This window comes from Mirounga leonina, unplaced genomic scaffold (genome assembly GCF_011800145.1).
Source record: "Mirounga leonina isolate KUSES-001 unplaced genomic scaffold, KU_Mleo_1.0 Mir_108, whole genome shotgun sequence".
Lineage (NCBI taxonomy): Eukaryota > Metazoa > Chordata > Mammalia > Carnivora > Phocidae > Mirounga > Mirounga leonina.
Window position 1 is genome coordinate 575,639 of NW_023270237.1, and position 26,073 is coordinate 601,711.

Here is a 26,073-nt window from a genome sequence, read left to right on the forward strand (position 1 = left end):
GTGGGTGTACCTAGTTCAGTATTTTTCCTGATCAGGCTAGTGAAGAATTTAAAAACTGAGGACTTAGTATTCAAGGGGATACATGCACCACTGTACTTATAGCAGCATTATTTACAATAGCTTAATTATGGAAGTAGGCTGGTCCATTGATAGTTGAATGGATAACGAAGATGCAGTAGACATACACACACACACACACACACACAGGAATATTATTCAGCCATAAAAAAGACTGAAATCTTGCCAATTGCAAGGATGTGAATGGAGCTAGAGAGTATAATGCTAAGTGCAATAAGTCATTCAGAGAAAGACAAATACCATGATTTCACCCACACGTGGAATTTAAGAAACAAAACAAATGAGCAAAGAAAAAAAAAAAAGACAAACCAAGAAATAGACTCTTAACTATAGAGAACAAACTGATGGTTACCAGAGGGGAGGTGTGTGGGGGGATGGGTGAACTAGGTGATGGGGATTAAGGAATGCATTTGTCTTGATGCGCACTGGGTGATGTATGTATGGAATTGTTGAAATATTGTACACCTGAAACTAATATAACACTGTATATTTACTGAAATTAAAATTTAAATTGAAAAACAAACAAACAAACCCTGAGGACTTAGGATCAGCCTTAGGCTCATTTAGTTATTTCCTTTTCCTTTACTTTAACAGTGGGGCTCTTAAGAAGACAGAGTCTAGATGTTTACCTGAGAGATTAGTATTCCTTTTTTTTTTTTTTAAAGTTAAAAGGATTTTAAAAAGTTTAGTACAGTTAAAGTCCAAGCTGATAGCAGGTACATAAGGAAAGCTACATACCTTAGAATATTCACCAGACTATATGTTAAAGACTTCATCTGCTGAAAATGAGCAATAAAATGTCGCAGGCAGATGAATATATAATTAAAATATTTGTGTTACTAAATGAAAACTTTTCTTATGTAGTATCTACAGTTGTACTTGCCACTTCATAAACTCTGTATCAGCTGAATAAATAAATGAATGTGAGTTGATGTTGAGCTTTTTAATTGGTAGTTTTGAAAAATCAGTTTATAAGTTTTAATTAAAAGGACAGTTTGAGCTAGGGCTCAAGATGTGGCCTGTGGGTCTGCAAGATCAACATTATCACTAAGTCTCCAGAGAAGAGTGAGAGGAAGATGGAAAGATGTTGGCTGCGTGGAGAAGGATCCCTCCTCTGCCTCATTTTCCACTGGCTGCTTTAAGGAAGAGGAGACAGTTTTACTACCAGTCACTCAGGCTTTGACCAGCATGGGGGTAATCCTCTTACCTTCTAAGCAGTGTTTAGCAGAAAAGTTTCCATCCAGACATCAACTACAGTATCCCCACTCATGTCCACATCTCCATCACCCCGTCTGGCATCCTGGAAATGGTGATGCTCAGCTTCATCTGATGACATCATTCCTGGGGCTAACTTATGATCTCCTATGATCCACTCATCAGGTGGAATCCAGAGGAATATGGGAGCATCAGGAAGCTCAGCATGGCAACTAAGAACCTGTGGCTTCCAACTATCTTCAGTGAGGAGGTCATGGATGTGGATCAGGCACCTGCAAGTCACATGGCTTATGTCACCTGTGAAGGTTGCATCAGATATAAGCCAGTACGAACATATGTAATCTGGATGTCTTCTGTTTCCCCTTTGATGAACAGAACTGCGTTCTCACCTTCAGCTCTTTCATCTCAGCAGGTGGTCCAGCCTGAATGTGATGAGCTTTCTGGGGTCAAGTGGCTTTCTGGGGTTGTCATCAATGCCTTCAGCTTCTTTCTGCCAGCAGAAAGTGAGAGTCATGCCCCATTCAAGACAGCACTTCTGCTGCACTACACCGTCTTTCTGCTCATGATGAATGACTTATTCCTGGCCAGTGGCACCTCCCACATCAGTGTCTCCTTTGTCCTTTGTCTGTCTCTGACGGTGCAGGTCAGCCTACTGGGGACCGTTTTCATCACCTACATGCTGTACCTGATGATCACCCAGCCACCACATTGCTTTTACATTGTACCAGCCCAAAAAAATGCCGCCCCACTGCAACCCAGAAGGGAAGTAAGGGCCTGGGTCTCACTCCTACCTACTGCCTGGCCTGAGGAGCCAGTGGAGCTGGTGGGGAGGGTGCCTGGTAACAACGAGGCAGAGTTAAATGGATGCCCTACATCAACAAGGGCCAGTAGGAACACAAGGCTCAGAAGCAGCACTTAGTGGACCTGTGGGTGCAGTTCAGCCACACAGTGGATGCTGTGCTCTTCTATCTCTACCTGCTCTTTATGACCTCCTTCAATCATCATGGTCACTGTCCTCTGGAAAACCTTGGAGGATGCCCATCTATAAACCCCAATCTGGAGCTTCTCTTGCCTCTAGAAACCAGCCAGGCTCTCATACCATCCAATCCCAGCCCCACAGTCTCGGCAACCACCTTGTTTTTAACTCAGCCCTTCTGTGCAGTTTCAGACCGGACCAGGTAGTTCCCTCTGTCCTCCAGAAGTTATTACATCCTTGTTCCTGCATGCCCTCAGCTCCCCTCAGCCCTCCCATGAGTTCTGCCTAGCTCCTTAGGACTCAGGTTCCTGAAATACCCCCTTGATTGAATCACCCTCAGTAAGCTTCTTTGCAGGGGGAAAAAAAAAGAGGACAATTTGACCTTATTTTTTGAGGATAAATTTTTATAAAAATTCAACTAAGTGTAATAATTTTAAATAATTTTAGTTGCTAATTTTTGCTAAGAAAGACCTAGGGGTTTTCTTTAAGTAAAAAATTTGTGTTTGATAGTGGAAATTAAGGATATAAACAGTATTCCTAGGAAACATTTAAAAATACAATAATGAATATCAGTGTAACATTTGGTATGCCAGCGATAGTTATTCTCTTATTAAATGGGTCCTAAAGAGCTACCAAAGTATGAAAATAAGAAAACAGTATCCCTTAAAATGTTACATAATTCAGAATGACCATTATTTTCCCTATATTAGCTGAAACTTTCCCCAGTTTTTTCTTTTCCTGAATTATCATGGTTTCATTGCTTAAAATGTGTTAAAATATTTCTATTTAACTTTTTCTGCAAAGTACATATTTTGGACTCTTAATAATGATGTCAAATGACATTAAAATGCTAGATTTCTTTGTGATTAATTGGTTACCAATCTCACAGTAGTAAACATGAATTCACAATAAAAGTGAAGATGTAAAGGAAAGGGAGGAAGATGTGTTCTTGAATCTATCATTGTTAAGTTTTAGTTAACACTTTAAAAAATGCAGATTAGTTACTTAAAGCTTTTCTAACTTTTTATTATAAAAATACAAAAAAGTTGTAAGAATTATGCAGGGAATACCATATACCCACTAATTAAATTTTACAGTTACTTCTTTATATTTGCTTTATCACATATGGATCTATCTATCCTATTTATTCATCAATCCATCTTTTTGCTGCATTTCAGACTAGCAGGCTTACATCAGCACACTTTAGCTCTTCACCCTGCATACCAACAATCAGCATTCAATATTTGTAGTGTTTTGTCATTGTTAAATTTAGATAAAGTAAATGTAGTATTGAATGTGTTTTGACAAATGTATATATCCGTTAACCCAAACTCTTATGAAGATAGAGACCATTACCATGACTTGAAACAGTTTCCTCCTACCCCCGTCCCAAGCCCACCCCCACTTACTGTGAAACCACTTTTCTGAGTTTTTTCACCAAAGATTAGTTTTGTTTGTTCTAGAATATTAATATAAATGGAAACATACAGTATGTACTTTATAGTATAAGGCTTCTTTTTCTGAGCATAATGTTTTTGGGTTTCATCCATATTGTTGCATATTATCAGTAGTTCATTTCTTTCTTTAATGAGTTGTATTGCATCGTGTACCACAGTTAATCTGCTCCCTTGTTTATGGACACCTGGCTAGTTCCTGTTTTCCGCTATTATGAATAAGCTGCCGAGGACAAGTCTTTTACTTGCTGGGTATTTATTTACATTTGGTTTTCTCAAGAACTTAAAAATTAGAGTGTTAAAAATTGAGCTTACCCAATGTGTATCGTTTCCACAAGTCCCTATTTCAGTGAATGATGCCACCGTTCACAGTGTTGTCCAGGCCATAACCTTGAGTGTCATCCTTGACTGTTTGCTGTCCCTGTTCTGTCATGCATACCCACATACAAAGGGCTGCCGGTACTGTCTTCTTCACATTCGCTCACTTTGCCGTCGGACTGTAATCATTAACCTGTTTGAAACCATCCCCATCTCTCAGCTGGATTGTCAGAACAACTTCCTAACTGGTCTCCTTGCCACCTCTCTTGGCCCTCACTCCCTTCCTTTCTTCAAACTACTGTCACTCATCTTTGAAAAGATACACATTAGATCACGTTACTTACTTATTAAGAAATGTCTAGTTTCCCAGTGCTTTTAGGATAAAAAAGTAAAATCCTTGTCCTACTTTGCAAGTCCATGTGGTTTTTAACTCCTGCATCTTCCCTGGTCTCATCTTTCTAAGCACACTGGGTTTGCATGTCTCTCCTGCTTCTCACTTTGGGGTTTGTCCTCCTCTGCTGTAGTCAGGCTCTCTAATTGGATCATTCCCATTTCCACACAATTGTGTTCTACTGTCTCCCATACTAAAGGAAAACAAAAACTGCCTGTATCAGTGCAGATTAGAATTGTGTGGAAACAAAGCAAAACAAAATTATTGCTGTGTAAATAAGGTGGAAGATTACTTCTCATAAAAGAACAGTGCAGGTCTGGTGTGGTGACAGTGTTCCCCAGAGACCTAGTAAACCAAGGTACTTCTACCTAGACAGTTTCCCACTCCTGGGTTATGGCCCTTACCTTCATCATCCAAGTTGGAACTTCAAACACCACAGTCTAATCAGCAGGATGGAAGAAGGGACAAAAGACATTCAATCATGAGATTTCCTAGAATTTCCCAGCATTTCCCTAGGCAGAACTTAGTTTCCTAGCCATACCTAGCTTCAAGGAAGTCAGAGTAGTTATTTTAGGTGTCCATGTGCCCAGCTAAAAATTGAGAATTCTAATTGGGAGAAAGTGGACATTGGGGTAGGCTTTTTGCAACTGTCATACTTCCCTTGATGTCACATTCCTCTCCAGCCACTGTCTTGTTTTTCTGCTTCTTGTTAAGAGTCAAAACTTCTTGAAGGTGTTGTCTGATCATATTCTACTTCTCAGCTCACGCCAACTCCTCTGCTCACCCTTCCATTTACATGGTTGTGTCAGGGTTACCCGTGATCCTGGTGTTTTAAAAAATCCAAGGGATACTTTAAAGTCTTCATCTGACTTGATTTCTTAGTAGCTTTCAGTTCTTTTCTTTTTTCCTTGAGGAACTCCTCTATGGGGATTATTAGTGTGGAGTTTTTCCTTTGTCTTCTATGACTTCATCATCATCTACCACCATTCTGGAAGTTCATTCCCTCTGTGATACTTTCAGCATCTCCTCTTCTACCCAGTGTCTAAATGTTGGAATTTATCAAGGTTTAGTTTTTTTTTTTTTTTTTAATTAAAGCAACAGATAAGATTCTTCATTTTAACCATTTTTAAGTGGCATTAAGTATATTCACACTGTTTTGCAACCATCAACCACCATCCGTATTCGGAAGTTTTTCACCTTCCCAAAGTGAAACTCTGACCAGGAAACAAGACCCATTCCCCATTCCCCCTGCCTCCCACTTACATTCTACTTTGTAAATTCTCAAGGTTAGTTTCACACCTAAATTGGAAGGACCTTTGTTTCTTCTTCATGTCCTTCATAGGTGAGAGCCTCAGATACCATTTAATTCCAAATTTTATATTTCAAATTAAATTTTTTTTCCTTCTGCACACTAGATTCTTAGCACCTTAGCCTGATATTTCCACTTGGCTGGAAATCCACTTCAGTGGCTCATAGACTTTAAAAATGTAGCTTAACTGAAACTTTTATGTTCTTAGTCTCATTTGGTCTCTTTCTTACTTCCAGTCTCAATGATGGCACCAGCCAATCAGAAACCTGATGGATAACTTGATAGCTCCCCTTCCATCACTCCTCCCCAATCAAGTCAATCAAGAGTCTTGGTGTTCCACTCTCAGTAGAAGTTGATTTGCTTCATTTTTCTTTATCTCTACCATCGTGACCCTTCTCCATGCTCCTATCATCTCTTGCTTGACAATTGCAATGCTCTCCTAGCTCATCTCTCTACTCCTGCCTGCCTCCTTCAATGTGATCTGTAAAACACAAATAAGGTTATGTTCCTACAAGGCTTAAAGCCCTTTATGGCCTTCCTAGTGCTGTTAGAAGGAGACCCAGCCCCCTTATCCATGGCTCTCCAGGCTTTATATGACTTGGCCCTTATGTCCCTCTCCACCTCACTGTTGCCCTTTTCTCCTACCTGCTAGTTGTCTTTCAGTTCTTTTAACTTCGAGTTCCCTCCTGCTTCAGGGCCTCTGCTTGCTATGTTCTTTATGTTTTCTTGACATCTTTCAGGTCTTGGCTTAACATCCTCGGATTGTCTCGCCTAATACAAAGTATGACCCCTCTTATTGTTCTGACTCAGGGCATCCTGTTCGTTTTTAACCCTTCCCCCACTTAAAAAATGATTTCTTCCCCTGCCTTTACTTCATTTCTCCCAGTAGGTTTATTTTATTGTATTTGTTCATTTCCCCCAGTAGATTGTAAGTGTGATCAGAACTGTTTAAGTTCTATTGACTGTTTATGCCTAATGTTTAATGCAGTGACTGGCATGGATCTGGCATGCAGTAAATATTTAGAAATGAATGAATCCTGCTCCCTCTTCCTGATACGATTTGCATCACCCCCTTTGATGTAACTGTGCTTCATATTATGGCTCATTTCTTCAAGGTAGCCTTCCCTGATTAATATATACATGGCATCTCTCTGTTAGGTGATATCATTGCAGTTTGTAGGTTTCTTTCCTGAAACTTCTTATGCTTGGTAATTAACGTGAGGGTTGTTTGGTTGTTGGTTTCCCTGACTATACCATCAGCCTTGTGACAGCAGTGGCCACAGCTGTTTTGGTGCATCATTGTTGCCCTTTGGTGAGCACAGTGTCTCATACTTACCTTGTTTTATATGAATGCATGGTGGTAAAATACACCTCACCAGTTGGTTCAAATTTCATAACGTAGAACAATTATCCCATTTTATCAGCTGTGAATAGATGTTGAAAATTGAGGACGTACTGAGAGAATCTTAATTTCTTGAAGCCAGCATTTAGAAAGTTTAGTGGTTTTTAATTGGATTCTTCTTAAATGTTAAGAACCTAAAAATTCACAAGGGAAAAACTGTTACGAAATTTTACTCTAAGAATCACATGAAGACATCTGAAATATTGCCAAATCTAATTCTGTAGTTCTGCAGATTAATGAAATCTTAGTACATCTGCATGTTTTTCTTTCCAGGTCTCCCTTGTGACATCATTAGTGCACTTAAGCCTCTTGAGTAGCTTCTTTGGAAATTTTCATAATCAATTAAATTCATTTTTGAAATGTATAAATACTTCGAATATTACTCATAACTTTTTATAGGCTCCATACTTTTTTCTATTTCAGGAAGATTTAAAATTACTTTTGCAGAAAAATACATTTATAGTACAGTAGATATTTTCTATCATGCTGTGCCAAATTCAGTGGGGTAATACTTTAATTTTCTGGCATCCTCTTGGAAGTGATAATTTCCTAACATTAATTCAGGAAAACTTAGTGGTTTTGGAATTTCTAGCATATGCAAGGGGATTCACATATAACTTTATGTTAGGCTTAATTGGACTCAGTTTCCCAGCAGCCTTTAGCCCTGAGCCTCTCCACCGAATGCCTTAGACCCAGAGTCAAGTGCTGGCCTATAAAGCTGTCTGTTTCTTCTTCCTAAGATCAAAGTCCAGCTCATTATAAAATGCCTGAGGCACAGGATTTTCTGATTCTGGTAGAAGCACCATCTGCTCACTTGTTTGAGTATTACCACATTCCTGTTATTTCTCTTGTAACCCATCTCAGGTAAACAGAAAACAAGTGAATGGCTTCCTGGTTGTATTTGGTATACACATGTTTAGTTGAGGCTATTTCGTATTTATCTAAATAGTGATTTTGAAATAAATTATTTAGCTGCCAACATTTTAAAATTAAGGAGATTTTTTTTACATCCCAGTCTGGTTTGGTAGCTTTTTTTGAAAAATCTGAAAGTCTGGCTGCTTTGGGTCAGCTTCTACACATGCTGGTTGGAGCTAGTGATGTGCTCCTGTTTGCCTCACCCTCTCCCACTCCCTCTTATTCCCTGATGTGGATGTCTGGTGTCAGTTATCATTTATGCTTGCTGTTTTACTGTTGGTTTTCTCATGATGGAGTAAAATAGTTCTTGTACCCATATCTATAGGTCAAGGGGAACTGTGAATGAGGGGACAGTGAATTCCAAGAAAATGAGAGAAGATGTATTTGTTTGGGGCAATGAATAATTTTTGTCTATTTTTTCTTTTGTGTAATGTGTATTTGAATTAAAAGCATGCACTGTGCCCATTCATTCCTAACTGTTTCCTGCCTGGCTCCAATCGACATTTGAGCCAGAGACTCTTGATTTAGATACATGATCCTAAAAAAAAGAAAGTGATTCCACCTTTGGTTCCCTCAAAGGATAGTAGATTATTCTTCTAGAAGCTTACAGCTCTCTTGCAAATGAAATGCCCAGGCATCCTCTTTGTGACTTGTCAAGAGGGTAGCTGTTGTTGGCTTTACCAGTAACTAGGCCTTGTAAGACCTGGCAAGTTCACTGTAAGTAAAACAGACTTTGCCCTCAAAGATAGTTTATCTTTGAAGGGGGATTGAGCCAATTTAAAATAGAAATACAAGTCTCATAAGAAAGACAGTATAGCAGCTCTGAGGAGGGGAAGATTATATCAAATTGAGGGGATCTTGCAGTTGCTTTTATGCTTCGTGATGAACAACAGGTAGAAATTGAATGCTGGAGACAGTGGGACAACAGAACTGCTTATAGAAAGAAAAAAAAAAGATGGGGATCGGGTGTGGGCAGGGCAGTGGTTAGTGGTGGTGATGAAGATACGGGGACTGAGGAAAAGTAAAACCAGAGAGGTGGGTTGTGGCCTGGTTATGGACAACCTTAATGTTAGGCCAAGAAGTTTGTGCCCAACTTAAGAGATAATGAATAAGCACTGGCAGACTTGAATTATAGGAGGGAAATATCAGAGCTTGTAAGTTGAAGGGGAGAAAACTGGAAGTGCTCTCACCGCTTGTGAAGCCATTGGTAGAAATGCTCACGGTGGTAATTACCTGGATGGAAGGTTGTCTTAGGTTCTGGGCATAGTTCTGGAGAGAGAATCACTAGGTCTGTGCAACTGATTGGATATAGTAGTGTGGGCAGTGAGGGAGATGAGGAAGAAGCTGTAGGAAAGGGAAAGGGACAATGTTTTGAACACATGTCAGAGAAAAGTATGGAAGTCAGAAGGAGGACCTGGTTTGGAAGACGTATCCAGTAGGATGCTTTCTGCTTCAAGTAAAAGGTTGGCCTCAATGATGTGAACATGTATTGGCTCTCATTACTGAAGAGTGCACAGGGAGTGGCTTCAGGCATAGTTTGATCCAGAAGCTTTGTGAGGTCATCCAGGATTCAGAGATTCTCCTGCTCAGCTCTGTCTTCCACCCTGATGGCTTTCTCCTAAAGCTGATTTTCTCCTGTAGCAGCAGGCAGGGCTCCATGTGTCTTTGTTTCCCATCTAGTGGGAGAGAGAAAACCTTTTCAGAAATTCTCTTTAAAAAGCCAGAAAACTTCATTGTCAAAAATGTCCATCAGACAAACCTCTTCTCTTTTTGTCTTTGGCCCAAATTGGATTATATGCCTGCCTATTCTTTCTTTTTTTAATTGTGGTAAAATCCACATAACATAAAATTTACTGTCTTAACCATTTTTAGGAGTTCAGTTCAGTGGTAACAAAAAAGTTCATATTGTTGTTTAACCATCACCATCAGCCATCTGCATAGCTTTTTCCATCTTATAAAACTGAAACTCTATACCCATTAAACAGTAACTCCTCATTGCCCCTCCCTGCAGCCCCTAAAAACAGTCACCATTCTGCTTTTTGTCTCTATGATTTTGACGACTTTAGGTAAGTTTTCTCATATAAATGGAATCATACAGTATTCATATTTTTGTGACTGGCTTATTTTACTTAGCATAATGCCTCAAGGTTCACCCATGTGTAGTATATATTAGAATTTCCATCCTTTCTAAGGCGGCATGCTATTCCATTATATGTATGTACCACATTTTGCTTATCCATTTTCATTCATCAGTGGACACTTGTGTTGTTTCCACATTTTTTTAAAAATTTTTTTTAAGATTTTATTTATTTGCGAGAGAGAATGAGAGACAGAGAGCATGAGAGGGAGGAGGGTCAGAGAGAGAAGCAGACTCCCTGCTGAGCAGGGAGCCCAATGTGGGACTCGATCCCGGGACCCCAGGATCATGACCTGAGCCGAAGGCAGTCGCCCAACCAACTGAGCCACCCAGGCGCACCTCCACATTTTAACTATCATGAACAGTGCTATTATAAATGTGGATGTACAGATAGCTCTTTGTGACCCTGATTTCAATTATTCTGGGGATATAACCAGAAGTGAAATTGCTAGATCGTGTGCTAATTCTATTTTTAATTTTTTAAGGAACTGCCAGTGGTGTTCCACATTGCTCTTTTCCACAGCAGCTGTTCCATTTTACATTCTTACCCACCGTGTGCAAGGGTTCTGATTTATCCACATCCTTGCCAGCACTTACTGTCTGCTCCTTTTTATAGCAGCCATCCTAATGGCTGTGCTATTTCATTATGCTTCTGATTTGTACCTTTCCTAATGACTGGTGATGTTGAGCATCTTTTCATGTGCTTATTAGCCATTTGTATGTCTTCACTGGAGAAAAGTCTATTCAAGTCTGTCCATTTTTGGATCAGGTTGCTTGTTTTTTTTTTTGTTGTTGTTATTGAGCTTTAACATGCCTACTCTGAAACCAGCCCTTGGCAATGGGAGTGGCATCACTCTGTTAGATACCCAAGTTGATTCCTGGACCCTGGGTAGACAACTTATAACGTCCACTTAAGTGAGTCATTCAGGGACCATGTTTGCATGTTTCTCCCAAAGGGAGACAGGAGGCCATGAAATTCCAGATGGGCAGCTATAAAATGGAAGGGCCTCCGTAAGCTTGGGTCCCTGCATGACTGTGTAGAACCAAGCCCTTTGCTGACTTAGGCAGTCCATTTAACAGGAGAGAGAAGCTTTTGTTGTGTTCATCCCCTGACATTTGGAGTTGTTATAGTAGTGTAACCAATACATACATCTTCATTATTCTTTTTTTTAAAGTAAACTTTTCTTGAGCCCAGTACTCACTTCTTTGCCTACTTACCCAGTACAGCCTACACAGAATTGTATCTTATTAATGTCTCGGGGATGCCATAATAGATCTGCTGCTGTGCTGATCTGTCATTCCCAGCACCAGTGCCACTGGAACTTACTGAGCTAAGTGGGATTGTTTGCTTAAAGAAGATCAAGGTGACCGGAGTGGTAAAATGTGTGGCCTAAAAAATCATATAATGTGAATTCATGTAACTGGAATAATGGGCTTATGAAAAATCAGAGGCTAGAAAATTACAATCAAGGTTTGGTAACTTGATTTTGTGAGAGATATCAATACTGTTACATTTTTTTCACAAGTTATATCCTGTTAAACCATTATATTCAAGTCATATACAAGTTACATCTGATAGTTCAAATTTAATCTTTTTATAGCTACCTATGTTAGCAGGTATGATAGAGATCTGGTTAGTCTTTCTGAGGAATTATAATAAAGTGATAATTGGAGAGTGAAATAGCCTTAAGAATCATAGATACTTACGTCCCAGGGGAACCAAGAAACTGGCTCTTCACTAACACTACAGGTCATCACATACAACCTACCCATACCCCATGAAAATACTCCTTGGTTTGGAGCACGGGTTGGAAGTTGGGGTCCATGCTTTCTTTCACCCACAGTGTTTTTTTACATAATTGAAATAGGTAACATTTAGAAATCAGGAAATTTAACACAAAAATCTGGCTCATCTTTTAAAATGGGCAGGTGTGGGCCCCTTAGCAGGTACCAGCTGTAGGCTAGAGTGGAAGTGACAGAACATAGGCATCCCACTGTCCAAGCCCGTACTTGGCATTTTAGTTGAAGAGCCTCTCCATTATTACGCACATATACCTTGGGAAAGTAAATTCTGTCAGTCATTTAGAATTTACTTTCATTTAAGGAATATTCACTCAGTTCATTTATTCTGATAAGCAGATTCCACAGGGATACCATTTTTTGAATGAGTTAAAGGAGACTGTGCAGATGGAGTGGCTGTACTCAGATACACCAAGTGCTGAGTAATTGGAAAGTCTTAGGTGATCGTTGCCTCTTCTGTCCCCTTTGTCTAACTCCATCACTGTTAATTACTTTAACGATGCCTCTTAGATCCTAAGTGCTGGATTCAAATGTTTAGAAATGAACAAGATACAGTTGGTTGGCCATCAGGAGGCCACCTCTTGGTGGGATTGGTAAAATGAGCAAAGAAATAAGCACTATAATGTTGCCACAACATAGTGAGAATGGGGGGGGAGGGGTGACTTCTGCCTGGGCGGGTTGGGAGAGTTTTCACAGCGGGGGACACATCTGAACTAGGTTTTGGTCGATATGTAGGAGTTCGCTGAACTTTTTGAGATAAATTAGTTAAGCCTGCCTATGGTGTGGAACAGTTTGAAACCCCTTATCAGTGATTCTCAATGGGCATAAAAGGTGATCCTCACTTTGCACAGCAGTGTGGGACCATAAAAATGACCTTTGCGAGCTGAAACTTCAAAGTACTTTCAGTAATCAGTGGGAAAATTGAATGCTGTGCAACTTCTAAAAATTTTTATGAAAACATTAAAGAGTTCCCTGTCAGTGATAGATACGTAGGAAAATGAAAAAGATATTAAAGCTAATATTTAATGCACTGTATTTAAGTGTTACAAATATTGAGAATTAATGTGTTTCATTTCTTTGTAAAAAAACTTGTCAAGAATAGTTGGAACCGTGGCTTTTTTTATTGTATAGTTTGTGATATGGAGGGAGCATCTTTTCTCTGCCTCAGTGAATTGTCGTGACCATCAGTCTAGATCAGATTCCAACATGTCATCCTTTGTACCTTCATGGTTGTGGAATATCTCCCAGAATTTCTTTAACGTGAAGTTTTTTGCTGGCGTCAGCTCCTCCTTGTCACAGCCACTTTCATCATTTATGTCCCTGAGTTTGTCTTCACGCAGTCTCTTCTGGCCGCCTATCACAGCCCCTCCAGCAACAGTAGTGTCAACATTCCCGTCGTCCCCTACGGATCCTCTCCCCTGACGTTTGACTCAAGTTTCACTTCCAGCAATGTTGCTGTGTGTTTGTTTGCTGTACTTTCATCTTGGTTGGCCAGTTTCCACTTTTGATTATCCATTTTTGTAAAATCTCACTTGTTTTTGACCCTGGGAGACAAGAAGTCAGTACAAGTCCTTGCTTTGCTGTCGTGTATGAGGTAATTACAGATGTGCAGTGAGTAATCCCCAACACACTTTGAACTCGTCACTGATCAAGATGCATGTTATATATGTAGTGATTTGTATACTGAAGAGCTGGCAGTGGCATGTGTATTTGATGCAACTACTCGCAATTAATGTGCTTTGGTAACTGGAATGTAAACTTGTCTTGTTGGGGAATTGGTGTTGTTTACCTAAGCTGTGGTAACTACAATTTGTGCATCTTGGGACTGTGCAAAGCCAGGACTGTCTCTGTGGCCGTCTTGAGTGGGTTTGTCTTGCCCTTTGTTGGAAGTTCAACATCTGTAACCCTGGCCACTGAGTGCCGCTGTGGTCCTGTCTTGCGTCACTGTGACAACCAGAATGCTTCTGACACTCTATGTACATGGGGTGGTGGTCCTCCTCTGGATTGAACCATTCTGGGGCCATCTCGGGGTTACTCTGTCATTAATGAATCAGAGTGCTAAGGGACAGCCGCTCTGCTGCTAGTGAGCACTGGGGGGTTGAGCTTTCAGATGACCTCCCCGCAAGTGTATGGTGCTTTCCACTTACTTTGTCAGGAATTGCTCTTGCTAGAGTCACGTGACTTCAATTTTAGCCAGACTTTGCTACATACCTATCTGCTGCTTAACCTCTTTGATTCCTCATTTCTTCATCTGCAAATAGGTTTCACATATCTGATTTACAAGATTATTGCATGGAATACATGGGAAATGTATATGAATATTACACAAATGTGAGGAATGATTCTGGAGATGACGAGTAACTGATCAGTGAGATGCATTTCTTGGATTTAAAATGAAATACAACAGAGCCTTCTAATGTCTCAGCAAAATAAACATCCTCAGCTTTTAGACACCCCCTCGTGTGAGAAGTTCACTACTTTCCCATCTCTACTTTTCAGAGTTTTCTAGTTGGCTCTTTTCTCACGTAGCTCCTTCATGGTGAAATGCAGCAAATTGACTCACAATCCATTAGTACATGAAGTAACTTTAAACAGCCTTCTCCATGAGGATAGACCTTATTTCTCTATTGATATAAGGAAAATAGAGCACAAATGAGCTGGGTTTGTTTTTTTGGGGGGGGGGGGGGTTGGTGGTTTTTTTTTGTTTCTTTTTGTTTTGTTTTGTTTTGTTTTGTGAAGCAGGCTGCAGATGGCTCCCAGCTGGTAGCCATTTTGAATGATGAATTTTCAGTAGTTTAGAGTATAAATGTCAAGTTAGAGTGTTCAGCGTTCTTTTCCTGGTCCAAGAATAAATATTTCAAGTAAAGTCAGCATAAGTAGACTTGTCGTTGGTTGATCTGAGATATTGTTTACTTACCTGTGGATTTTTAACTTTATGTCTGGATTGAAGAATTTGGTGAAATAAGCACGTTAGTAGAATTGTTGGTTTGGCAAAGGTTTCCATCATCTGTAAGATATTATCCTATAATTGCTGCAAACTTGCAAAATCTGTAGTATAGTGAACATTGGTAGATATGTTCTCTTTCTACATGGTGTGCTAATCTGGAATTTGTTGGAGATGGAAAAACATATATTATCACTTGAGCATTGAGAATATAAGTAGAAATTATTTTTTATCGTGGATAAAACTACATGTAGAATTTGATTGGATATTACTTTGTTCTAATTTGAACAATTTATTTTGGTTAAGTGAAATTATTTAAATGATTCCTTATAAATCTGTGATGAAATTTTTTTCTATAGCTGATAGAACTTTTTTCCAATTAAAAACATTCCAACTTCCAGCCCATGTAAACATTACTCTCCCTTGCCATCTCTCCCTCCCTTACTCCCCATAGAAACTAAAACCGAAACAGGAACATACGATTCCATGTTTATTAGATATCTTTTTTTTTTTAAGATTTTATTTATTTATTTGACAGAGAGAGAGACAGTGAGAGAGGGAACACAAGCAGGGGGAGTGAGAGAGGGAGAAGCAGGCTTCCCGCCGAGCAGGGAGCCCGATGCGGGGCTCGATCCCAGGACCCTGAGATCATGACCTGAGCCGAAGGCAGTCGCTTAACCAACTGAGCCACCCAGGTGCCCCTAGATATCTTTTTAATATAAAAAAAAGCAGTGCTATTACTCTTTGATCAGGGTACATTATGCCCTGTTTACAAAATACAAATATGAATAAGAAAGTTAAGATGACTAACTTCCTAAGCTGATACATATCCACAGCATGCTATCTTCATCAGATTTTTCATCATGAAAAAATAACTTTCAAACATGAACTACAAAAATATATAGTCTTTCTGATATAAACTATCTTAATTTTAATTGCTTCATATGTTTCAAAATTGATATTCTTGGCTCAAATACTTTTGTTACTATAAATATTTTCGCTTCATCAGATCTGAGATGAGCATAAGAATTCAGTTACATTTCCATTATTAATCCCTTGTAAGTAATGAGTATAGCAAGTTTAACAATGGAAACTTAAAATAGTTATTTTTCAAATAGTTTTATCTTTAGATGAATGCCTCCCAGATCTCCTCTCCCCATGACATAGAGAATTACTGCTTATAATAAAAGAACTAAAGAAATCTAGCAGAAATTGGTAGAAATGAGAAGACATTCTCTTGACAATGAACATGTCCATAAGTTGAAACTGACCTATTTGAAATGGCATAAACATATGGCGTACAGAATTATGAATTAGAACAAGTCTTTAAAATATTTAAGTTGAATCATTTTCAGTAAACATTTGAGCTTTGATTTTTGTGAAGGTAGAAACCAGGACAATGATATTAAAGAAACAAAAACAAAAAAACTAGCTGGAACTCACTTTAGGATTTTTCTCCCTGAGACAGAAGATAGTCATTTTCTTCTTGGAGATTTTGTGGTTTGTACACCGAGGCACTCCTTTACCTAACTGACATCGTGATACATGGCGTCCTTGCCCCACAAGGAAGCACTTGCCATTTTAAGCATGTTTCCCAGCTTTCAGTTAAAATTTCACACATCTTATGTTTTGCAGAGGGGTTGGTCAGAGTTAGCCACTTAATAATTATTCCTTGAATGCAAATTGAACATTTGGACAGTATCCTGGCTTGCTTAAGAATTGGAGCATAACATGGGTTTCTGGAGAGTGATTTCCTTGGAGGAATTAATTGGATTGTGGAAAATGTATAATACCCTTTTGAAAAGGTGTCAGTGTTTTCATCCATTATGAGATCCTTAAAATAAACTGCTTTAGTGGTCCCATTTCTATAATTTTTAAAAAAATATCACTTCAGTACTTAAGGTTTTTTTAAAACCTATCTGGATTTTGTGATGATGCTAAGAGATCTCCAGCAGCTCCCGTTATAGTTTGCCCCGGATTATCTCCTCTGTCGTTGTACTGATCGTTTAGATGTCACAGAAACTTGTTATGTCAACAACCCAGTCTGCTTAGTGACTTTATATCACTTGTGTCTACACCTAAGCTCTTGTTCAACTCAAAGACATGGCCTCTTTGAAAAGGAAAGTAAGCACTTAGGTCAGGGTTGTCTGGAAGCCCTGGGACATCTTTTTAAAACTATATGTAACTCATCTGTAAGCTTTCTAGCCACCTTTTTTTTTGCCTCTAGGAGAAATCCTAGCTTTATCTCTGACCTCCTTTAGCTGCTTTATTAATGAATAATCTAGAATAATGAGTTAAAATAAGTGTTTAAAATATTTAAGGCATGCTTTAATGTTTATAGAAAATTATTCAAAATTAGTAGTTTGTTCTTTGGGCTTTGGTTTTGTGAAGGTAGAAACAGGGCCATAATAAGATTTTTTTTAAAAAACCTAGGTTTTTTTTTTTTTTTTTTTTTTTAAGACGTAAGAGAGTCATTTTCTTCTCAGAGGTTTTGTGGCTTCTTTCATTTCAGCCACAGCTTCTGGACCTCACCTTTTCCAGCTCCCTTGTTTACCTTGATTTACTTCTCTATTTGTCTTGATGACCATTTAGGACATCTTTTTAAAAAATAGCTTGCTGGATACAGAGCTTCTGACTTGCTTAGTGCCCTGATTTCTGCTTCTGCACCCCATGATCTACATCCTCATCCCACTTCTACCAGGGCTCATGCTTCCGCCCCCTTTTCCAGTAATCCAACTTCAATCCTAGGGTTCCTGGACCATTGTCCACCCATACTCCCAGCAGAGAGCTATACTTACTCCTCCTCCTGATCATAGGACTGCTTCCACTCTACTACTCCATAACTGGTTGAGGCTAAAACCAACTATTAGTGTGCAGTATCTATGCTATAGGAACTGACTTGGAGTCATTGGAGGTGATGGTTTGAAAAGCTTCATTGAGAACTTCCTAAGGAGAATTTTGACTTCCTAAAAGTGAAATAAGTGTGGCCGCTTCCTATTTGTAGTTACTCTCCTGGTTTTCAGAGTTGATTTGTAGTGAACGATAGCCAAGCACAGGTACTGGATGGCTTTGGTTTGTGTCGTGTCTTCAAGGCTATATGAGCATGTCCATGTGCAGATCCATAGGTGGATGGAGAAGACCTGAGACACATTTGCTGTCCTTGATGTGTGAAGTGAAACTTGAAGCACCTCAGCCACACTGAATCACCCTCAGACCCTCTGGAGTACCTGCCCTCCCTCCTTCTAGACCTTTCTACATGTACTCCTCTTCTATCTGGGACACGTTCTCCACCTTTTCTCCAGCTAGCTGTTTCTCTTCCTTTAGGTTACACCATTAATAGGCATTTCCTTGACATAACTTTCCTTGACTACCCATGACTAGGCTAGGACTCCCTCTATACACTCTCATATTGCCCTGCCCCATTATGAAACTTGACACACAGTACATAATGGTGGGTTAACCTGTCCTCTTCCTTGTTAGACCATGAGCTCCTGGAGGGAAGCACCATCTTATTTGCCGTTGTAGCCCTAGTTTCCAGGACAGTGACTGACCAAAGGTAATCAATATGTAATTAACACAAGGATCAATGTTATCTAATAATCACTGTGGGCCATGCTCTGTGTTTGGAGTTTTCCACATGTTTTCTTATCAAAACCTCACAACAATTCTATGATTAGGTAGTATAATTCATTATACAGAGGATAAAAGCTGATAAAAGTAATTCATCCATCATAATAGCTAGAAAGTGGTACTTGACTCTAGAGCCACCTGCTCTTAATGACTAGATTATGTAAAATGATGAACAAATAAAGGGATGTCTGAGAAGCATCCAGTCGGAGCTCTGTATGGGGATTGCAGCCTAATGAATGACCTGTGTGGTTGGCATTGACTGGCCATGATATTCAGTGGAGTCACTTTTTTCTAATCATAGAGGAAGGCCAGCTATGGGTGCCAGATTCCAGGAACTAGTAATTCATTTTCTTTAGAAGGTTGGACATTTACTGTAGCTCGTATAACTTTGGAGATCATGTGATATGGAAGGTAAAATCTGGTTTTAGATTAGGGATACTAAGCTTGGCATAGTCTCTCTTCCCCACACAGATGATGTCAATGTTAGGTAGGTTGAAAGTGAGCATTTCTGAGTCCCACCACTTCACTGCACAGTGGAAGCCCTGGACTGGTGGGACGCTTAGAGGAAGTGTGTATAAAGTAGCATTTGACTTGATGGCTATTATAAACTTTGAGGATATTTTCTCTGGCATATTATTTTCTATCATGGAGCATCTATTAGTGTTTAATAAAAAGATAATCAAATATATATGCAGGGTGATTTCTAGGAAGTTCTGCAAATGATTAAGATTTTAGAAAGTTATGTTTTGCCACCATATGTTGTCAAGGAAGCTTCTCTCTCATAGTAGTATAATTATGGCACCCTAATTTACTGGATTAAATGGCCAAATTATTTAATTCAGGGAAAGAAAAGTATATAGATTATATTCTTACTGCTTCCCCACCAACAGAATTATAGTAAGATCTCATTTTTCCATTTTATCTCTTTGGGTGTCTTAGCCAACTTAGAGGAAAATTCTGAATCAGTTTTTAGTCACTTTGAAGGTATATGTATGTCTAGTGGCTTGAAATTATAGGGTGACCAGCGAGAAGTCCCTCATATTGGGGCCTCCTGCCCTCATTCAGTGACTATGGAACTTATCCATAAATTTACTTTTAGTTGACTTTCAGGACTTTGTAGATTATATTTTGGAAAACTTTTACTAACTACCTCCCTTAACGTGACCTTTCAAGTTAGTGGCTGTGAACCATCTTTGTCAGCAGGTCCTGTGTAGGCACCCAGTCCTCTGTCAGCGGTTGGCTTCTTTGTGTGTGTCCCTGACTGGATTGTAAGCTTGTGGACACTAGGAATTGTGTCTTATTCATAGCTGTGGGTCCTAGAATTTGTGGTGCCTAGGTAGGCTCTTGAAAAATATTTATAGGACGTTAAAGCCGTTTGTCATGCACAAATCTTAAAGCATATTTTCTTCTTCTTTTTTTTAAACACTTATTTGTTTATTTGACAGAGAGAGACACAGCGAGAGAGGGAACACAAGCAGGGGGAGTGGGAGAGGGAGAAGCAGGCTTACCGCCAAGCAGGGAGCCCGATGGGGGGCTCGATCCCAGGATCCCAGAATCATGACCTGAGCCAAAGGCAGACGCTTAATGACCGAGCCACCCAGGCGCCCCCTAAAGATACTTTCAAATATGTATATACATGTTTTAAAAAGAGGCCCTATGATCTGTATAGTTTGGTTGTTAAAAGTATGGTCTTTGCAAGCAGTCTGGTGTTTTTATCCCCGCTCTGCTGCTTCCTAGCTGTGTAAGGAATAGAGGTCTACTTCATCAGCATGCTATGAAGACTCATTTACCTAAATATATCCTGTGCTTGCAATGTACAGGGTAGAGAGCTTACTTTTGTTTTGCAGAGACAGATTATAAACAAGTAAACACAGAAAATAGGAGAATTTCAGATTGGGCAAGGGGTAGGAGGGAACTTAGTGAGATGGGAAGAATTTGAGTTGGGGTCATGCAGGAATGGAAGGGACTGTGGCAGCTGGGCAAGTGAGCCTGGACACGGAGGCCCTGCAGGGAAGCCTGCTGGGCATGTTCCTGGGGAGCAGAGGAAGCTGAAGAAGATCATATTTATTGATTTTATTTTGAAATACGGATTTAGAGCTAACAATTTAATGGTGAAGACAACCAACAAGGACAGCATGGATGGGAGGAGAAGAAGAGGGCCCAAGTCTTACAGGGTTGGGCTGAACAAGTTCACCTACCTTCAGGGCCAGGCCAGTACCTTGACTTAGTGAGGACAGTGTGATCTCACTTGGGTTTTTCAGTCTTTAGTAGATACACAGGTGTAGAGAGGTATTTCTCTGAGAAAAATAGTAGTGCAAACACCATGATAAATGGCAAGTGAGTAATACAAATGTGATGGTAATGGCAAGTGGCTCTTGACCTCCGTGTGAGAGACCCAGTCGGGGTTGGGGGGCAGCCTGGAGACTCCTGGCCATCTGGTCCTCAGTGCCAGCCAAGTGTTGCCATGTGGGAATGTGGGCTCCAAGTGCTAAATCTGTCGAGTTTCCCAAAGAACCAGAAATCTTAATTTCTATGTGAAATTCCCAGAGTTAAAAATGTTGGCTCATGTTTTAAAAACCTTACGATGGGCAGACAAAATGCATCTGTGGGCTGCCAGTTTGAAACATCTGCTGAAAGTTCTTTTATGCTATGAAAAGGGGGATTGTGTGAAGTACGATGCATGTTAACATGTTAACTGTGTAGCCTTATGCCTAATACATAGCCAGTACTGAAGGGATAAAGGTACTTTTTAAATAATCGCACCATGTTTAGTTGTCTTCACCTTTAATTTGTGTAGTTAACTCTAAATCCATATTAAAAAACACGTATCAGGGTGCCTGGGTGGCTCATTCGGTAAAGTGTCTGCCTTTGGCTCAGGTCATGGTCCCGGGGTCCTGGGATCGAGCCCTGCATCGGGCTTCCTGCTCAGCAGGGAGCCTGCTTCTCCCTTTGCCTGCTGCTCCCCCTGCCTGTGCTCTCTCTCTCCCTCTGACAAATAAGTAAATAAAATCTTAAAAAAAAATAAAATAAAATAAAAAGCAAATATTATCCTACTCTAAAGTGATTAATGTGTACTAGTTTTATTTGCCTATTAATTGTTTAGTTGTTTGCCCTGTCAATTTCTTTGATGAATTCTGTATTCATGGTACAAAGTAAACATTAATCTAGTCTTACTCATGTGATAAAAGTAGAGAAGAACAAAGGATGAACAGTTTTTGGTTACTCTTTCTTATTTACCATCTACCACTTTTGCTCGGTGGTGGTTGTTTCCCTCACTCCTTCTTGCTCCTTCACACTTTTGGGTCTCAGTCGCCCCGCCTGCATTAGTCGCGTGGAAGCGGAAAAGAACCGTGGCAAAGATGCCATTTTGCACCAGGCAAAGGATGACAGGAATGCAGCCTTACGACATGATGTCGTGTTTAGAGGTTTTTCATCAGTTTTAATGAAATACAAATGTGCCCAAAGCAAGTTATTAATTTTTTTCCCAGAAAAAAAGTCTTCATTTAGTATGGCCTAATCCACGTAGTTTTGTATTACAAGGATTATGTTTGGTGTGTCGCAATCTGTTGGCAATGGTCTTGGGGAATTTTATTCAGCACAAGCATCTCTGACAGTTTTGGCGTCAAGTGGGGTCAGTTACTTGTTCATGTACTTTTGGTCTTGTTGTCTCTATGTTAAAAACTCTGAAGCATAACGGAGAGGAACACTGGGAGTAACAAAATATACTTGAATATTTCTAATAGATTAAAGGCTTATAAAAACGAATCTCTGTTTTCAGCAAGTCTTTTTTTTTTTGCATTGTTTTAAAATGAGGTCATTTTATCAGCATGAGACTAAAGACTTGAAAATAATTTTTTTAGAAGAATCTTATCTAAATACAAGTTCTTAATTGAATCAATATTTTTCTCTCTTAATTTTTGTTACAGATCATGGAGGAAACAAATACGCAGATTGCTTGGCCATCAAAACTGAAGATCGGAGCCAAATCCAAGAAAGGTAAATCATGAGAGATGGAGAAATTGGTGGGTTTGATAATGGAGACTGGAATTACTGGAAGTTTGCCAGGGAGAAAATCAACCTTTATTCTTATCATGTATGTCCCCAAATATTTGTGAAATAGCAATATTTTGGGAGGTTTATCATAATTAAAAATTATGCCTTTTATCCAACAACCAAAAAAATTAGGTATTTTATTGTAATAGAAATGATATTATGGAAGATACCATAGCAAATTATGATTTCAGTGATGTCCTTTCATTTGATAGCCATGAGTCATGGTGACTCTCTGCATGTAACCACATGTTTTCAACACATAAACTCCCAGTGTTTATACTTTAGGCTTCTTCTTTTTGTACCACACGAATTTAATAGTTATTTTTTTCTCCCTCCAGTGTGTTAGAAACCTCAGGTTCCCTTTCTTGCACATTTATTCTCTTCATCTGTCAAACAGTAGTGAACCCAGTACATTTCTCTTTTAGGCTGAGTGTTTCCCTTGTGTGGCCTTTCTTCTGCTTTATTCTAGAACACACCATCCAATGCATGGATGGTCAGGAATGAAAGTATAGGCACCGTTAGTTTTTTTCCCAGATTACATAGTATTTTCAAGTGACCTGCCAGTATTTCTGGATGTTTTTTCAAAGTATAACTTTAGTCTCAACAAACTTTGTTGTGTATACTTCATTATAAGATACATGTAGTCATTAGAAGCTGATGAGAGATACTATCAAATAATTCAAAAACAATGGTTGTGCAAGCTGAACATTATCTGTTTTGGTCCAGCTTTTTTGTTGTTGCTCTTTAGTTTCATATTTGCTTTCCCTTCTCCCTATGACTTTATTGCTAAATGATACGAAACATTGAAAGATTTCTCTTTTTCTTTTCTTATTTTAGTTCAGATTGCCTTCTTTTAATCTCATTTTATTAGTTACTCATCACATGGAATGTAAATTATTTTACAGTTGTTGTGAGGACTAGCTGGACTTCAGTGTACTGGGGTTCCTACAGAAACTCTGCTCTTGTTACTTTCTCGTTTCTGATTGTGGTGGCAAGAAAGGAAAAGCCTGGGTGCTAAAGAGTCATAAGAGGACATGGTGAATTTCCAAGTGTGATTCTATAACTTCATACGTGCCTTCCATTTGACGAGTGCTATGGGATAGAGTCTTAATCTTCAGTGTGTTGAGATGATTTATACTCATTATGCTGAAGAAGAAATTACTCATTAGTGGGTTATCTTCCTATTTGGTTGTGGCCATTTAAAAATCCCTGGCCTACTACCTGAATAAATTGGAACTTGAACATAAATTGGATTCTTTTTCCCTATTGTCAGGTATTTTTACTTAAAGAATGAAATGAACTTCATTACTATCCTAATAAAAATGTAATTTGATCAGTTTCCAAGGAAACATGAATATTAAAATGATTCCAGATAATTTTGAATGGCTTATTCTCTTGCACTACCCATGCGAGGTTTTTTTTTTCCCCCACTATCATGAGAAACTGGGAATTGATTAATTTTTTTATTCAAAATGTGGTTACAGCTTTAGAGATTTTAGATAATATGGAGATAAATAGATGAGGTTAATGTTTTAAGTTAGTTTCCAGTCATTGACATACTTAACCCATTCACAGTGACCCATTCCACATTTTGATTATACATTTTGCTTTGAAAATAAAAATATTTCAGCAGTACATTTTGAGGGCATTTAGCACAATTTCCCCATGGTTAAAGTTAACCTTTGGAATTGTGCCTAAGAATTGATCCCTCCAGGCCTATGTTAACAGACATCATTTTATTTTTCCATTATTTATGAAGTGCTATGAGTGTACAGAGAGTATAGTATGATGAGCAGAATGTGCCAAAAGAGAGAGACTGAGCTCAAGGAAGGGAGAAAAAAATCAAAAATTTTCCTCAGAGGAATTTACGGTTCAGAATTTATTTACGTTGCTCTTATTACTTAAACACACAGCTGCTGAATCAGTTCTTGGCTAACATCCCTGATACGTGTATTCCCATATCAATTTTAAAATGGTTAAATTTAGAGATGAAATTTGTTTGATTATAATTTGTACTAAGTAAAAATAAAATGAAAATGGCAGCAGGACCTTCAGAAGGTAATTCTTTCATTTGATGTGGATATCTGCCTCTAAGTTGTTGTATGGAAAGCAGTTGTTAGTCTTTATTTTAAACCTTCTTCATTCTAAACTAGCATTATTCAAGAGACCCAAGAATATAAATGTGTCTAGGGATTCGTGCCATGTTTGGATGGTTATTAAATTCTAAATTCCATGGTGATACGAAGATTTGGAATATACAGATAATCCCCAGACGATGCTAGTGATACAATATAGGCGTGGGTTTGTGTTGTATTTTACTCTCTAGACTTTTTTTTTTTTTTTAAAGATTTATTTATTTATTTGACAGAGAGAGAGACAGTGAGAGAGGGAACACAAGCAGGGGGAGTGGGAGAGGGAGAAGCAGGCTTCCCGCGGAGCAGGGAGCTCGACGCGGGGCTCGATCCCAGGACCCCGGGATCATGACCTGAGCCGAAGGCAGACGCTTAACGACTGAGCCACCCAGGCGCCCTTATTTATTTATTTATTTATTTATTTATTTATTTATTTATTTATTTTAAAGATTTTTATTTATTTATTTGACAGAGAGAGACACAGTGAGAGAGGGAACACAAGAGAGGGAGAAGCAGGAGAGGGAGAAGCAGGCCTCCTGCCGAGCAGGAAGCCTGATGTGCGGCTCGATCCCAGGACCCTGGGATCATGACCTGAGCCGAAGGCAGACGCTCAACAACTGAGCCACCCAGGCGCCCCCTCTCTAGACTTTTGATCCTGTTGGTTGAATATATAAGCCTAGACATTTTTCGTGGCTGCTGTGACCCGTCTGCCCCCTTCTTTACCCTATCAGAGTTTAGTCCTATGCTTTATTTTTGAAGCTGCCAACCCTTTATCAGAGTGGCTGTGTGGCTGCTTTGGTTGAAGTGCTGGTAGGGAGCTGCCTGGTACAAAGGCAGAAAGCCAACGACCTGAATTTCCTGTCACTTAGAAAAATCAGATTCTTCTCTGGAGATTCTGGTTCAGTAGGTCTGCAGTGGGACTGGGAAATGTATACTCAACAAGTTCCTCTGGCGGCTTTTATGGTTAAGCTGAGTTTCGGAAACAAAAATCTTAACATCTGACTTGGAAATATCATGACTTGGGGCGCCTGGGTGGCTCAGTTGGTTAAGCGACTGCCTTCGGCTCAGGTCATGATCCTGGAGTCCCGGGATCGAGTCCCGCATCGGGCTCCCTGCTCGGCGGGGAGTCTGCTTCTCCCTCTGACCCTCCTCCCTCTCATGCCCTCTGTCTCTCATTCTCTCTCTCGCAAATAAATAAATAAAATCTTTAAAAAAAAAAAAATATATCATGACTTAGTTACGAGGAGACCATGTGTTCAGAGGCAGTGGATGATGATTGCTGTTGAAAAACAGGCACAGGTCCTTCAACAGCCCCTTCT

The 26,073-nt window shown here is 39.4% G+C and overlaps 1 protein-coding gene and 1 pseudogene across 1 annotated transcript in view; both read left to right on the forward strand.

The window, feature by feature from the left end:
• Window positions 1-26,073, forward strand: part of LOC118019423 (protein bicaudal C homolog 1) — a 281,958-nt gene that overhangs the window by 143,186 nt on the left and 112,699 nt on the right. Inside the window, exon 3 of the mRNA XM_035018592.1 lies at window positions 22,496-22,565. Coding sequence (XP_034874483.1) covers window positions 22,496-22,565 — 70 coding nt within the window. The remainder of the gene's footprint in view (window positions 1-22,495; window positions 22,566-26,073) is intronic.
• LOC118019272 lies at window positions 991-2,341 on the forward strand (annotated as a pseudogene).